The 17,137-nt window shown below is 32.9% G+C and overlaps 1 protein-coding gene and 1 long non-coding RNA gene across 4 annotated transcripts; one reads left to right on the top strand and one right to left on the bottom strand.

Moving 5' to 3' along the window:
- LOC109335980 lies at positions 3,028-12,507 on the top strand. Of its 3 annotated transcripts, none has more exons than XR_002106280.1 (3): positions 3,028-3,211; positions 6,435-6,564; positions 11,927-12,507. It is a non-coding gene; the product is annotated as an uncharacterized LOC109335980 (long non-coding RNA). The 3 variants fall into 3 exon arrangements; XR_002106282.1 differs by having other exon boundaries at positions 11,921-12,507; XR_002106281.1 differs by lacking the exon at positions 11,927-12,507 and adding an exon at positions 6,666-6,918.
- LOC109335979 (agamous-like MADS-box protein AGL80) lies at positions 7,797-9,297 on the bottom strand. Its single transcript, XM_019572289.1, has one exon. The coding sequence runs from the start codon at positions 8,660-8,662 to the stop codon at positions 8,189-8,191; it is 474 nt and encodes a 157-aa protein (XP_019427834.1). The 5' UTR covers positions 8,663-9,297; the 3' UTR covers positions 7,797-8,188.

Below are 17,137 nucleotides of genomic sequence, written 5' to 3'. Positions count from 1 at the left end.
ACAGATATTTTTTCTGATAAATTTAATCAAAATAATAAAAAGAGTCTAATAATTGATTTGTTATATTACTAATTAAAATACATATATTTTTCATGAATATATATACCATTGTTATCTTTTAATTAAATAATATAATGATAGTAATTAAATACATGTGACCCGTGCATTCGCATGGCTAAAAACACACATGTTACCCGTACATTCGCATTAATAAGAAAACACATGTTACCCACGTATTCGAATAGTTAAAACGCACATATTACGTGATAATTTTTAATTTCAAATTTCTGCAATTAGTATTAAATTATTATTAACATATAAAATATATAAAAAGTATGAAGGAAAAAATGTGAGGAGGAGGTGACATATGACATGAAGGAAAAAATGTAAGGAGAAATTGACATGTGGCATAAGGGAGTTTTTTTATTATGTTGTTAATAGAGAAAAATTAAAATTCAAAGAATCTGAACTGTAATATTAAAATTCAGAGCGAAAAATGTCAAAAAACTTTGATGAGGTGAAAAAATACAATTATTCTTAGATTAATGGTAAACATTAAATTATATAGGTAGATTAATGTAAAGAAATAATTTGAATGTGAAAAATGATTTCAATTTCATCTAATGTTCAATGACTATTATTTTTTAACATAACAAAACATAGATGTTGTAAACACTCAATTTTAGTGGGGTAGAGACATGAACCAATCACTAATTAATATTAAATTATTATTAGCATATATAAAATATATAATATATAAAAAGTAGGAAGAAAAATATGTGAGGAGGAGGTGACATGTGGCATGAAGGAAAAAATATAAGGAAGAAGTGACATGTGGCATGAGGGAAGGAGAAAGTGACATGTGGCATGAGGAGAAAATGACATGTGGCATGAGGGAATGAGAAACTGACATGTGGCATGAAAGAGTTTTTTTTATTATATTGTTAATAGATATAACTCCTTCACGGCAATTTAGCCAGTTATTTTTTTTAAATGAAAACGAAATTAATGGGGCTTGATTTTGAAATGATTTATCACCCTTATTGTTCATTAATCCCTTTTTATTTTCTATTTTAAAATGAAAGAGAAAACAGTTTAAAATTGTATCAAAATATTAATGATTGAAATAAGTACACGATTAAAAAGTTATTTAAATAATATTGTTTTTTCTTTATAATAGTTATGAATGAATTTCCTATGAATTAGAGGATAAATACTATTTATGACTTCATATGTGCGTGTGCATGTATAATATCCGGCTGTGACTATGTTTTTGTCCTCTTAGTTTCTCGAAAATCTATCTTTTTTTTTTACTTTTAATATTTACAAGTTTCTGACATGCGCATTTTGTTGTTTGGTTAAATTTTCAAAGACTACCACCAAAGTGGTTATGAGGATTTATTGTCCATTATATTATTTTTTAGCTTTAAATTCCTAAGCACCCGATTATTTGTTTAGACGGGCATTAAATGATGAAATTGTTTCTTGTAATTTTTGCATGTGGTACTATTAGTTAGCATGAGCATGAGATAAGTTGGATCAAGTAAGAGTTGCCTTTACCTTGTCGAATTATTTTTTAAATCCAAATTTGGTCATAGACTCGAAGACTAACCTCATCCTAAATATCAATCAGATCTAATTCGTCAACTAAAACTCAACTTAGATAAAATTAAAATTTAATTGGATTGATCATGATCAATAATCAAGTTAAACTAGATGAATGAATAAAGTCGGGTCATAATCATCCTTACTATTAGTCATTGAAAATTCCCCTATCTCAAATTTTCATCATTTCCCGATTTCATCATTGTTTGTGACAATGGCCTTGTCAACATTTACCCCAAGGAATATAGCTTAACATACATATTATAATATACCAATATTAATAATACTAGATTGATTATTATACAAGTTAGTGTAATAGTTCAATGCTACAATAGTTTAATCAATAATTTATTAATTAAATCATATATAAGTTCGACTATATATATATATTATAATAAACTGATAATATAAATTATTATTTACAACTTATAATATAAATTATTATTATTTACGACTTATAATTCAAATGCTTCAATAACCGACCATTATTACAAAGAATTACCAAGTTCAATGTTTGAATCATTAATGTATTATTTTGAATTTTTTCATGCACAAATTAATTTTGACCAATACGATAAATAGTATTTGATCAATATTTTCTGATTTGATTAATTTTTATGGTATTACCAAGAAACTAATATTCTTTAGGGTATGTGATTGTTAATTGATTTTGACTAATTTAATTACATGTTATATATAATTGTCATACTAGTACGAAGACTAATTCATCAATTTTAATCGATTGCTATAGTATTTAAAGTTTGAATTTTTAATAGCATTAAAATGTTATTAAAATATTTTAAACTTCAAATATCTTAAAATAGAAATATTTTTCGCTATTATATAATACCTTATTTACCACCAATGGAAAACAATTGTCTTATTCAAAATTCTTACAATTTGTTTTTTTAATGTAAGCTGACTTTTTTAAGATATATAATAAAAACAGTGATACAAAATAGCCAATAAGAGATTTTTAGTGAAGTGAATAAATTGCATTTGCCAATATGCCGAACAAATCACAACAAACGTAAACAAGTAAATGGAGGTTTAATGGGCCTTTCTGGCCCAAAAAGCCCAAAAAACCGAATCAAGAAAAAAGGGGAATCTTTAATCGATCCTACGTGCAAGCCAATTGGAACCTAACATCCGAACAATAATCTCTTAAACCTTAACACCGCCATGCTCGGTGTCCCTCTACATCCATCGCCGCCGAGCTCCTCCGTCACCGCCACCGAGCTCCTCCGTCACCGCCACCGAGCTCCTCCGTCACCGCCACCGAGCTCCTCCGTCACCGCCACCGAGCTCCTCCGTCACCGCCACCGAGCTCCTCCGTCACCGCCACCGAGCTCCTCCGTCACCGCCACCGAGCTCCTCCGTCACCGCCACCGAGCTCCTCCGTCACCGCCACCGAGCTCCTCCGTCACCGCCACCGAGCTCCTCCGTCACCGCCACCGTGAATCGCATGGTCTCTCAATTTCTGAAGGCATTTTATCTGTAATCCACTACACGTGTCAAAATCTCTGGTGCTTCCCTGTCGATCCAACGGTCCATGTGATATGTAAATGTCGGTGCGTCAAATTTAGACCATCACGTCTCAGTTGAGGTAAGCACTCCACAAACCCGAACATTTATGAGAATCAATTTGGCTTCGAAGATCGTAACCGTTGATCTCATATGTCATCACGTTGCTACTGAAATTGCATGAATATTCCTTGTGTTTGTAGTTGAAATTTTTTTGCGATCAAATTGGATTTTTGTTTTAGATGATAGGATTTTAAGTTTTGGAATGAAAGTTTTGCAAATCTGTTATTTTAATGCCACACATTTATGTTATTGATCCATGTTACTACGTTCTCGGTGGTAGGCTTCGGATTGTATATAATCTTTTCTCATTTTCTGAAGCTGAGCGTGTTCCTTTTTTATCTCAAATATCTAAAACATTCGATACATTGCTTTTTGCGACTATACGAATGAAATTCTGTTCAATGTGGTGTGCATGAAAAGCTTCAAGCTAATGGTGGAAGCTATTGAGAACTATGGCATATACCTCAAGCCTCCACGCTACCATGTGATAGGGGTTCTGTTGCTAAAAAAGGAATTAGGGCTGACCAAAGAAATATTGAAGCCACATGAGTCTGAGTGGGCTTAACATGGACGTTCTATCAGGCTGGATGTATGGGCAGGTGGAAATAAGAAGATATTGATCAATTTCTTAGTCAATTGTCCTCGTGGGACCATGTTTATGAGGATCAATGATGGACCAAGTTATATGAAAATCGACTTGAACCTACTTAATCTCATGGATGCTTTTGTTGAAAAGACCTAAGAAGAGAATGTTGACCGACAATGGTGGCAACAATGTCTTGGCCGGTAAGAAACTATTAGTAATCTAAGAAACTATTAGTAATCGGAAACATTTTTAATGTTTCATTGCTTATAAAGGTTATTTATTTAATTCATCTATTTTGGTCTTAGGTAAATATTTACCAAAGAGAAAAATCTCTTCTCGACCCCATGTGTTCTCCATTGTATGTATTTGATGTTAGAAGGCATGGGGAAGATTCCAAGGTTCAAGCCATACCTTGACCTTGAACATAATGAGGAAGTTCAAAATTCAGAATACTATTACAAGCACAATTAAGCATTTATTTTTATATGATTTTCTCTATCCATCACGACTTGCCACCACCGAAGTGGCATGCTAGAGATTTGTTCCTATTAGTCATTGAAAGATTAAAATTATTTCATTAGTTCGTAAAAGATCAACTTGTCAGTAAAGATAACCCCACCATCAACTTTCCTATATGAGTTGGCAAAGGTGATGATTACATTGGTTGCTTCCAATTCTTATGTAGCCTATTAGTCCTTGAAAGTTTCCAAATCTCAAAATTTCCTTAATCCCCTGTTCTTAATCTCTTATCTACTTTATTTGTTTGTGAAGTGATGATATGGCATATTGCCGGCTTAATTGGTAGCTTCTAGTGTATATTAGGTGATAAATGTAGAAATCAAGCATGAGTAGTTGTAAGAAAGGTAGTAAATGTGCGTAAAGGATGACAAAGAATATTGCCTACCCAATTTCCTTCCCATATTTGACACAAGAGTGACCTCCCACATTTAGAGAGACCTAACACTTAATGATAACTTTCCAAGGGTAGGAATGAGATATAGAAGTCACAAAGTTTGGCTTTTAGGCACCACAGACAATGTGTCTCTCTATGAAGCTTGTCAAATAACCATAACCATTTAACTACTACATAATATTTTCAGACATCATATTGGCAATACTTAAACCTCTCTCCGCATACAACATATTTCTCAATTAAAAAAGATGATCATAGGTCATTCCTACTCTTGGTCAAAAAAATCAACGAATGATAATCTTAATCCTCATAGCAACCTCGACCAAAATCTAAATTAGAAGTAAGAAATAGAGAGGAATGCTAGATAAACAAGTCCTAAAACAAGAGGCTACCTAAAGAAATAAACACCCTTTGCCAGATATCCAAATGATTAGAAATATTGTGAACAACATAATGATCAAAAGGAACAAACTGGATTGGTTACTTGAGTAGTAAGAGACACTAAAATATCTAACAACATTCCTAGCTAGCTAGGCTAAAAGCGTTTGATTCTCTACATTAGTATTAGCAATTCTTCATTTGAACAATGCTTTATTAAGGAGAGTGTTCAAGTTCTGTGGGACCTATTTATTCTCATAGGAAGGAGAGTTTTCTTGCGCGCTCTCTTTTTAATCTTACATATCTATTATATTCAATGTTGAAACATGTTACTATTTACTTGTCGTGTAATGGTGGTATAAAAGGTATGATTGATATTCTTTTAGTCACACAATATGCTAATTTAATTACTTTCGTACTTGTTAAAACTATATAGATACAACTTTTGTTAACAATATTCATATATTTGATAATTATTGTTTTACTAGTACAAATAGTTTTTTTGGTGTACATACATGGGGCCAAAAGCTTGAAGAAGAAAAGCTAACTATACAAACAAGTGAACAACTACCCTGGGCACGATTGCACTTATAATATCATGAAGACAGTTCTCTAGGAGGAGCTTCCCGAGTTTGCATCTCATAACTTTGCTAGCCCGTCCAGACATTTATATTCGTCTTTAACTTGTTACAAAACTCAATTGTGTCATGATTGGTCCTTGAGTTGCATGAGCCTGTTTCACAAAAAGGACAAACTGAATTCCCATTTACTTTCTGACTGCGTAGCTGCTCAATGAGCTCAGTAAATAGTCACTGAACAATTAGAAATTTATTGCTCTCCCATCAACCTTAGATGATCCCTCAGTTGTGATATATTGTATAAGATGAATTTTTCTTACACATTAATGTGGTTTTATTAATATACTTTTATTTATTAATGTGGTTTTATTAATATACTTTTATTTGATCATATATCATATAATTGCATTTAGTTATTTGAAGAGCTTAAATATGAAATAGCCCAAGTTCATTATATTTTGAAATATAATTTGAGAAGACACAAACTAATAAAAAAAATTGTTGTTTTGTCTAAGATTAAAAATATAAAAAATATATTCTTTGATACCAAAAGTTTGTTTTCAAGGTTCGTCCGTTCGTGTGTCCGTGCATGAATGTAAGCATTTACACTCCACAACCTATATAGTTATTATGCACTATTTTTTGACTATCTTTAAAAAGATCTCAGAATACACTAATGTTGAATGCATCTATTGCCAAAGATGTTGAATGTCATTTTGCTGATCTTGATTTTTTGGGGAATTTTGTGCTTGTATACTCACAAATCTTGCTCCTATGTCAATTGTAGACAACTTGCTGCCTCATTGTGGAATTGAAATGCCTAAAATCAGAAATTATGAAGCAATGCTGGATTTAAAAGATTGCTTTCGATGGCTTTTGTTGTGATTATAAACTTACCTCAGATGGCGTCTCACTGAGTGAGTTAATTTTGATTTTTAGTTCATTCTTTCTTCACTTTTCATTGTTCATCCTAAATTGTTATGATTACTTTTCTTATTTTTGAATTTGTGAATTTTAGTTTTATGACTTCCTTACCACCTCGGTAGTGACTGGGTCCGGTATTTTGGTCTCATGGAGACAACCCTGGAACACAACTTCATAAGTTGTAATTGCTTGCATGTCCATTTATCAACTTGGCATCTTTACGTGTGCCAAACACCCTAAGACTCAGAAAATGCCAATCTTTTCCAAAGTACTTTTGTTACCAGACAAATATATGACCAGCAATGCTTTATTATGTTGGAAGTCAGGTAGTAAAGTACCCACTAGAGCAAAAACAATGTAGGTAATGTAAGAATGTTAAGGTGAATGTGTAAATATGCAAGAAACAATTTGATTTGAAACAAATGGAGTTGAACAGAAGTTGGGGTGCACCTATAGATGATAAAAGGTAAGGTTGTTGATCTTGTGAGAAGACCAGCAAAATACTTCAGTTAGAAAAGTGGATCAAATGGAAAGGTAACATAGGTAGTCGATAGTAGCGCTTGTTAGTGGAATAGCGGAGGGGTTCAACATCGTAATGCTCCCACATGATGTGTTGTGGAGTGGTTGGCTGGAGCTAGTGTTGCGCGTGCACATGCTTTGGCAGTAAATCACGACGATAAATAATGGCTGGAGCTGGTGTTCCATCCAAATTTTACTATTTCCTGGCCATTTACCTGCGAGTCCCCATTCTCTGTTGAGCTCTCTTCTCTTCGTTTTCTTCTCTAGTTTTTTTCTTTTTCAAAGAAAAGGGGGCCTTGAACAAACCTTCATGTTGCCGGTAAATTAGTTGTTTCTTTCTCATTTTTTGTTTCCTTCACTTTGTTTGACAACTTTACCTTCACTTTAGCTCCTCAAATTTATATTTTGCTCTCTAACTCCGCAGAACTTCATTTTGACTAATTAACTTGTCAAATGTCTTATTCACTCTCACCTAATCTCAAGTAAATCTCAATTTTATTCCTAATTTGACTGTCTGTTTGAAGTTCCATCGAGACCTTCTTCCTTCTCTGCCTTCGCACAAAATTAATCTTACAGACCTATATAGCACAAAGAAATTTATCAGCCTCCATCCTTGTACAAAGGCTTCCACCAGGGTCGAATAGCTCTGCTTGTAAATTCTTCCCTAACGGATGGAGCCTAATGGCAATATTTGATCTAGCTGCCATCATCAATTTAGACAAACCATGGTTGTTAACATAATTTGATCCAAGTAATTATTAGCTTATAAGGAATATATCCAAGGCTCCGACCACTGACATGATCATTGGGTTAAAGCTTCTAATTCTACATCATACAATTCATTAAAATGTCATCCAAATATTAGAACTGTAATTTTAACCCAAATCCAATTCTCTTAATTTGGAATTGGTGTTAAGCTTCGTTGTTTCCATTATTGATTTGAAATACTTAAATTTAAACATTGTACTAGGATAAATTGAAAACAGGGTATAATGACTTTTATTTTCAAATTTTTAATTCTCAATGGAGAAAGGCTCTATGCCTTTAAACATAATATTTTAAAATAACATAAAAATATTAAAAAATGGAAGCATCATCTCAGCTACCAAGTGCAGCCATCTTACTGTTGATGTCTGTCAGATACTTCTCAACCAGTGTGTCCATATCTTTCAGATCCGTGATGGTCGGGTTTTGTGGCAGCTTTCTGGTTTGTATATAATGCATTATAGCTTGGGCTGTCCCTTTCTCACGATTTTCTTTACGCAACTTATTCAGTTGGTCCTTTGCCTTGGTGATCCTTTGCCTGGTGAAGCTCTCTTGGTTCAGGTTCTTTGTTTCATCTTTCAGAGATGTCTCCTGATAACGCTTAATCAGCTGCTTAGCACCCTCTGGATCTGGCCAAACCTCTGTCTGAGCATCAAAAGGATTCCAAATCATAGCACAAGCCTGAATCCCACATAGAGTGGTGAGCTCACTCACCTTCTTCATGATGCCCTTCTGCCTTTTCTTGAATGTTGCTTTCCTTGCACTCTGATCAGTGATGTATGCTAGTGTCACCTTCTTTCTAGTCATGGCTGCAATCACAAAGAAAGTGATAAGAAACTATGATTTTTATGCAATATTTTCCCTATATGGTGTAAGATCTATACAGAGCTGTCTCTCTCACCTAACCTCAAATGAAATCACAGTGCAGCTTTGTTTGGCATCTCACTAATATGTTAAAAAAATAATTACGTTTAAAATATTATATTTACATTTGAAGAAATTTTATTCTTTATTTTTGTCAAAATATTAAATATTTTTCCATATACATTCAATGACTTTTAATTTATTTTCTATAAAAGTTATGCATTAATTTTTTTGTGGGAATGGGAAGCTCAAGTATGGCACAAGATAAGGATGGCACGACACAATTTTTTAAACTGAATGTTTAAGCGAATAGATTGTTTCCAGTTTTTGAACCCATGACCTCCAAGTCACAAGGCAAGCAACCTTAACGTTGCGCCAAGGCTCACTCTCTTACAATATAGTATGATTCATGATATACAAATCATAAATTTAAATTGAAGAATAGCTTTGTAATGTTAGGATGAATGATTGTAAATACAACAAAATACTAACATTTGTGTAATTATTGTGACATTTCCATCTCAAAAAGTAAATGTGAAAAGTTCTATAATATAGTTTGGAGTGTCCAAATGTGTCTGATACGAATATGTTCCATGTAAAACATGGTCATGACTCTAGCGCTGCGACTATTCTGAAGAGTTAGTGCTCCATATGTGTGGGGTGACCTCAGTCCTATTATTTTAATATTATACTTTTGGTATTTTACTAATATGTAGAAGAACATAATTGCATTAAAAAATTATATGCACATTTAAAGAAATTCTGTTTTTTCTCTAAAATGTTCATTTTTTTGTTATCATTAAATGTTTTTATTTTATACAGATGCAAAAATTAGGATGGAAAAATTTAATGAAAATATACAGATGCATATTCTTATCAAAATGATAGTCATGATATTACAATTTAACATTTCAGTTTTTTATTTATTTTATTAGTTTTAGGTTCTCACCTTATCTGGTGTGATTCATCTTTAAGGCAACCCGATTCCAATTATGGTAGCAGATTTGAACTTTACTCTGGGATTTTATATCTAGTTTTCTTTTAGTCATTTACATGTTTTAATGTTGTTAAATCTGGGTTGTTCATCAACCCGATCAGGTTATTGGTTCAACAAGTGAGTCATTTGTTGAACCACAAAATCAGTTAAACAAAATGTATACATGTATTAAATATTAACGCATATTAATATTTTAAGCTAATAAACAGAACAACTTGGTCTAGTGGTAGGAGAACTCCCAACACAACTTCAATGTGCTAACTCGAGTCCCGTCGCTCCCCGTTTCTACTTAATTGAGTTTTTTAGATGCACTACACGATCAACATGCAAACATTATGTGCAGGTCAAATTGGGAGGCATTATATACAGCTCAGACGACATGCAGAAGAGTGTAACTGGTTCACACAGAGGAAACTTCCATTTAATATTCTTCCCAACTCTATTTTGGAAATTGTTTTGACTAGGGAACATCTCAATAACTTTCTTAATATTTGTAACAAATTTTAAAATAATTCGAACTGGGTTCTGTTTTCTGTGCCCATCAAAATTCTTCCAAAATATTAATCATGCTTTGCCATTTCCAAATCAACCAACATCTGAAAGATGTTCAGCCATGGCAATCCCATGCAATATCCCAAGTTAGTTTTTAAATTAAACGACATGGAGTCAATTAAGGAATATGAATTGAACTCTATGATCGAGGCAGAGTCAGCTAATGCATTAACACCTGACTAATAATTACACAAGTAGTAAGATGATATGAATTACTCTGGTTCTCTCTCTATTATATGGTTGTTACTAACCTCAGGAAAGTCCATGTTTTTTGTTGCTGATGATGTATTTACTACAGGTCCACAATTGAATGCTATTTTCTTTCATTTTTTCAACTGTAAATTGTGTGGTCAAGATTGTAGTAATTGTATGAATGATGATTAAATGAATTGCATGATATGAATGAGTATTGCTGAAGAGTGTATACAGAATTCTTGTTTGAGGATAGTCTTGGTTATTTGAATATCATTTTTTGCTTGTAAAGCTCTCATCAATACCAGAATAGTATGATTTTTGTGATAACTTGTAGTAACTAATTTTAAGATTTGATCCAGTTGGGTATAGGATATGTTAAAATGATCTTTTGACCCAGTGGTAAACAGGAGCAAATTATGTGGATGTAATTCCTTTTCCCCCCAACCCCACACCAAATACTGCTCATTTAATCCAACAGCCCACAATTAACATTATCCTCGATATACTTTAGTTGGCGGTGCACCATAGACTCGCTCACCCTTCCCCCTTTGAAATTTCAAATCTTTCTTGCCTCACATTCAGATTTGCATTCAATCGCACAAACCCTACCCTTTATCTCTAATCATCTATTTACTAATGCAGGTGACATACAAAAGTCAAGATCTTGTGCATCCTTCTCGAAATCCCATTATTCCTCACTCTCCCTTTTCACCTTGTTTTGTCCCTTTTGCATATTACATGTTAGTTTCTTTGCTCAGTGTTATGTGTTTCCAAATTTCCATGCTTCAGGTTATTCTTAGTTAACATATTACTAAGTAGGTATTTGCTGGGGGGGGGGGAATCTTTTCCTTAGCACAGGTCTCTATCTGGTTATCTGTTGATCTTCTAAAAGAGTATGTTCATTTTTATCTTCCATTCAACATAACTTTATACAATGATGAACAATTTTGTTATTGATTTTCTCTGGAACACTGAAACTTTCTTGTATGTTTATATTACCATACATGTTTAATAAGGTTATGTTTTTCAGAGAATGTGGGAAATAAGGAGGGGAGTTAAATTAAGGAGGATAGACTAAAGAAGTTGCGTGCTGCATTGAGAATGAGTTTCAATGCATTTTTAGTTTCATGGTAATAAAGGTGGAGAACAGAGAGGGGAATGAAAATGAAGAGTGGTGGAAAAGGTTTTGACTAGTGATTTTCAGTTGATGGTGGTTGTTTCAGGACAAAAGTGGGTGGGAAATAATTTTCTGTTGACTTTCAAACAATGGAAGGACAGACAAAAATTGTAGGGCTGATGTGAAATTCATTTGCATTGCATTTTCAATTGCTCCAAATTTCTGTTGTACTAAGAAAATGGAAATGATGCCCCTCCTCCAAATTGCCAGCGTCCCAGATTTCTATTTATTCATTTCAACTAAATCAAGCACTTCCTAAATTCCCCTTCCCTTTTGTCAGATATAGATGGCATGCTGTTGTGTCATGGACTTCGAATGCCCAGGACTTGATATGTGGGATGATGGCCTTTGATGGATGTCATCCTGACTCCTGACTATAAACTTCCGTGGGATGACTGCCTACTCAGTAAGCTAATGATAGAATTATACGGTTAATTTCATTGCTGTTATTATGTTTGTGCTAAATTGTTCTAGTTAAATTTCTTAATTACTCTCTGAATTATCATAGAGTAAGATTTATGATAGAGCATTGTAACGTTGTATTATTTGAGCTGTCGTTGTTCCTTTCCCCTCAAGCACTAAACGTGTGTATGTTTAGTTGTTTCTGTTAACTACATAAATTGTGACCCCAAAAACAGAGCCCTACATGAATTTTTGTGGACAGTGGTTGTAATGTTAGGTATTTAACAAGCTTCAGAAAACAGTTATTCAAAAGTTGTTAGTTTAATACAGGTACTATGAACACTGGCCTTATTCAACTAACAATCAACACTGTGTGCGAATGACGTTTTTAAGCTTTGTTTCGACTTTGTAGCTTTTAACCTTATTACAAAGGGTCCCCTTGTTATTGGTTTTTGTTTTTATTGTCTTGAGGTCTCTATATGTAGGACAGGGTCAGGGGATCACTCTATCCCTCATTTATTTCTCTGTAGAATGGTTGAGATGATGATGTTGAATGAAGGTGAGTCTAAACATCATTTGTATTTCTCCTTCTATAATCGTATGTGTATTAAAGTTTTCTAGTTGCCCTCATTTAGTTTTCAACTGCTCCGAGATCCTCTTGTTGGTAAATTGTAGTATTTAGTAAATATTTATATAATTACTTGGGCTAACTTATATTTCCTACTTTCAGTTTGGGGTCAATGCAATGAAGCATTTCATTTGTACTGTGTCCTGAAATGGGGGAATTGTCAGACATGGCAAGCGCATTGTCCATGTGCTGCAAGGAATGGCAGTTTGAAGGATGTTAGTATTGTTTTTTGAGGAATGTAAATTGGTTTAGTTAATATGCGTGTAATTTAATACATTTTTTTGTTGTTTGTGATGAAAAGGGGATCGGAATCAAAGTTTCTAAACACAGTGCTAGCATATACTTTTGTAAGTAATTGAATTCTATGTAATGTTGAATAATTTCAGTTTAATTCAAATTCTGCATCTATGCATATTATAATCCTAATGATAATTTTATATTCCGTTATGAAAATTTTAAACTGGAATTGATGAACAACCAATAAGGAGATATTAGTGTTGAATCGAAAATAGGGAGTGGCCAAGCGGTGATGATTATGCCATTTCTTATATTTGTGAATTATTACGATCCATTGTTAGAGTCGGTGATACGTGTAGATAATATACTTCCAAATGACATGGTTCAAGACATATTATAAGTTTTGTGTAATTACGTTCAACTACATTATTAGTTGTATCATGTCAATGTTCTGTTGATGTACTAATATTAATGAAGTGTATTGAGCCTCGGCGAGCTTGTTCACTGTGTTGTTTTTAGTTATCCAACATCTAATCTTTTATCGCATTACATAACTACAATTCTATTATTGTGTTGTTTCCAAATGCAAGTGTGATGGTCATGGGCTGGGCAAGTTTAACAAACCTCCCTTGTAATTTTTTAATTAAAAAATATAGTAACATGTTAGAGCTTTCAAGATCTTTTAATGTTTTGCATAAAGTATATTGATTTCAGTTTGATATGTATGACAAATACGGATTCAAATCCGTAGACTTGGAGGGTCCAGTATTAATGGAGATAATAACATGTGATAGAAGGCAATATCTAGTATGTTTTTGAATAAAACAAATTTGAAAATTAAGGAAATCATTTTTCCCTTATAACTCTAGTATTTGACTCTTCCGGAAAGGATCTAAATCTGACAAATACTACTCCCTAATTTGTCCGCGATCACCAGGTATCACGTATTCTTTATATTTTTCTGATTAGTTCGTTAATTCCATTATTAGACAAGATTGTTGACAGGCTCTAAATGTTTCACCTTTTCTCATTAACAAGAGTTCAAGACAAGAGAATCTGTCGGGAGGGCCCTCCCATGAACAAGATTAATGAAATCCACATAAAATCTTACTGATTTAAAAAATGTCAAAAGCGTTCCTGATAACAAGAACCTAATATAATACGAACAAATTAAATTTATTAATTTGAAAGTAATAGGTAGCACAATTGAGGTAAGATACATTAACACGACCATTGATTCAGAGAAACATGAAATTCTAGAGACAACAAGCTACACACTGCACTCACATATGCTAAAAAAGGAGGTTAAAAACAAAATATAATAAAAAGAATAATCCTGGGTTGTGCATCGAGAATCAACTATAAAGGAGCACCAATATCAAAGTTGAAACTTGAAAAACATAAACACCCTTGAATTCATTGTCTACCTGTCAACAAAAACAATAATTTTAATTTTCATCAGTGAAATTAAAAGGCCCACCACTAAAGTAAAAGTAAAGCAAAACCCGTTTGACATTACTTTAATCGCAAATTTTACTTTATTAGCATAAGAAACGAACATCAAATCAGTGAGAGAGATCCTTCTCTATCCAAATTCATGATGCTTGTAGAATATTAGTTCATACTCACCCTCCCCGTAATTTTATCTTGTTTCTTAATCATAGAAAATATTATATCATAGGTCCTCATCACATTTTCAAAAGGCGTTGAAATAAAAATTCGCTTTACATGAAATAAAAATAAGATATCATATAAGGATTAATATTACTTACAAATGCTAAAGGGTGATCACTTGGTTATAGCATAGACAGCATAAATAATTCCTGGGAGATATCCAAAAATGGTCAACACCAAAGTGATCCAAAACTCCACCTACATCAAATAAACCATTAACCATGAGTTATATTAATAATACACTCCCCAAATTCATTTACAAACATAACAGTTAACTAACAAGAAGAAAGAACTTGATTAGTTACAAAAGTTTAAACAATTTTACCTTGCAGCCAAATTTGAGGAAGACTCCAAGAGGAGGAAGAATAATGGCAAGGATGATGTCTATGAATGTAGCTGTACCTTGACTCACCATTTTTCTTTATTTTGAGAAGAACTTTTGCAAAATGCAAATGGTGCACTTGAAATTTGAATGTGCTACTTGTTAACCGTTAATTTACTAGTGTTGAATGTGTTGTGAGAAAAGGAGTGGGGTGGTTGATCCTTATTTATAAGCCACGTCCATTGAATACGACACATGCATGCACTATTTTGTCCAAGGACCCACGTGGCATGTTTGCATTTGAAACAAGGACGCGGTTGCTTAACCAAGTAAATTTTGTGTGCCGTTATGACAATATGTGAATCAACAACGACTATGTGCTGTCTTTAGCTTAAGGTTATAAACTATGAATTTTATATAAATCAAATATCTCAGTATGGGTACGTTATAAATTATAACCTTATCATTTCGAATTTAGGAATCGTAGGACAACTCGGGTATGGTGTAGAGAATTTATTCTGCCACGTGGGAGGTAGAGCCAATAAAAGTTAATAAAGATCAAAGGTAGCATTACATCACGAATTAAGTTCAAATATATATAGTTGATCATATTCTACTAACTAATATAAAATAATTATTTAATATTCTTATAATTGTATTTTTAATTAGATAGGTATGTAAATGAGATACCAAAAATAAAAAATAATCCTTTTATGAATTATATTTTTAATTAGATTGTATATAAATGAGACACTAAAAGTGGAAAGTAATATTCATTCCTAACATTAAAAGAAATAGTAGAGTGAAAATTCTGTACCGAGAGAAAAGTATTAAGTTATTAGGTTTATTACATAAAAAGATATTTGAGAAATTTTTTAGTTTCCAATAATATAAGTATATTATAAGAGTATATATTATGATGACTTGTTCTAGTGAAATCCAATAATTTGAATTAGTAAGTAAATTTAAATTATTAGATGTATATAAAATTGATAGTTAGAATAAAAAGTAAGTTTAAAAAATTACTATTAGAGTAAGTGAATCTCACACCTATTATTATGGAAGAAAATTTGAGAAATAGGAAGATGAACGGCTCCTAGGTTGCTGCACTAGTAAGAGGCAACGGCGTCGTTTGAGGCATGTTTCATGGATTTCACTTCAATCCATTACCATCCCATGTTTACGACCGACCCCTCACGTGTGCCAGCTACTCCTTCATCTTCGTCTCTCTTTTTTATTCTCAAGGCATCAATGTAGTCTTTAACACCATAAATTTGTCATCAAAAAGTAAAATGAACTAAATGGGCCCAAGTTTGACATACCAATTTGAATTTTTTATTTTATTTTTCGGGATCAAGGATGCCAAAATGTAAGGAAATAGAAGGGTTCTTCATTCTCTTTTTCCTTATAAATCTAGATCTGTTAGTGGTGCAGTCCACCAAATGCAGCCGACAATAAAAAGTTCCATCCAATTAATGCCACGTGGTACAAACATTTTCCTTTGATTTAAGTGTATGTTTCGTTTGAATTTTTTGTTGCTTATTTCAGTTTGTAAACTAAATTTACTTAGTTTATAAAAACACTTGTAAGTCAAAACCAAGAAACAGAAATAATATGTTCTAACTATAGTCATAGACTTTTTTTCCATTTTAACTTGATATTTGAGTAACACTCATCTCCAATTAATGGTGAAGAAAATTATTATTTCCTTCAAATTTTAAGGATAAAATATAATCACATTTTAAATAAAAAGTACATAAATGTTAACCCGCGATAATAGGAATGTTAATACATAAGAAAGAAATGTTATGGTTCTCAATACACCAAATCAAATTTAGTTTTTTCCCCTCCCCATCAGAGTGAAAACGCAAGTCCCAAGAGGAATCATGGATTTGGTTGAGGAAGGCCATCATACCACAAAACCTCTTTCAGAAACGTAGATCAAAGGAACACATCCAGGAACATGGATTCACGTATGACACTGCACCTTTTGTTTCATATACGTGTGTGAGAATCATTAAATTCAAGATCCTAGGATTTGTATTTCACCAGTCACAAGGAATTTGAAACAGTATGAACAACTCCTTAATAACATGCATTAGCTAGAGATCTGGACATTTCTGAACAGCTCCTTAGATACTATGGATTATATAATCGTGTTTTCTTCAAATAAATAGCTTACTTTTATCATAACTATGGATGTTGAGGATAATCAAACTAAACTATAACAAGGA

The sequence above is a fragment of the Lupinus angustifolius genome, chromosome LG20 (assembly GCF_001865875.1).
Source record: "Lupinus angustifolius cultivar Tanjil chromosome LG20, LupAngTanjil_v1.0, whole genome shotgun sequence".
Lineage (NCBI taxonomy): Eukaryota > Viridiplantae > Streptophyta > Magnoliopsida > Fabales > Fabaceae > Lupinus > Lupinus angustifolius.
This window is presented reverse-complemented; position numbering and strand designations above follow the sequence as displayed.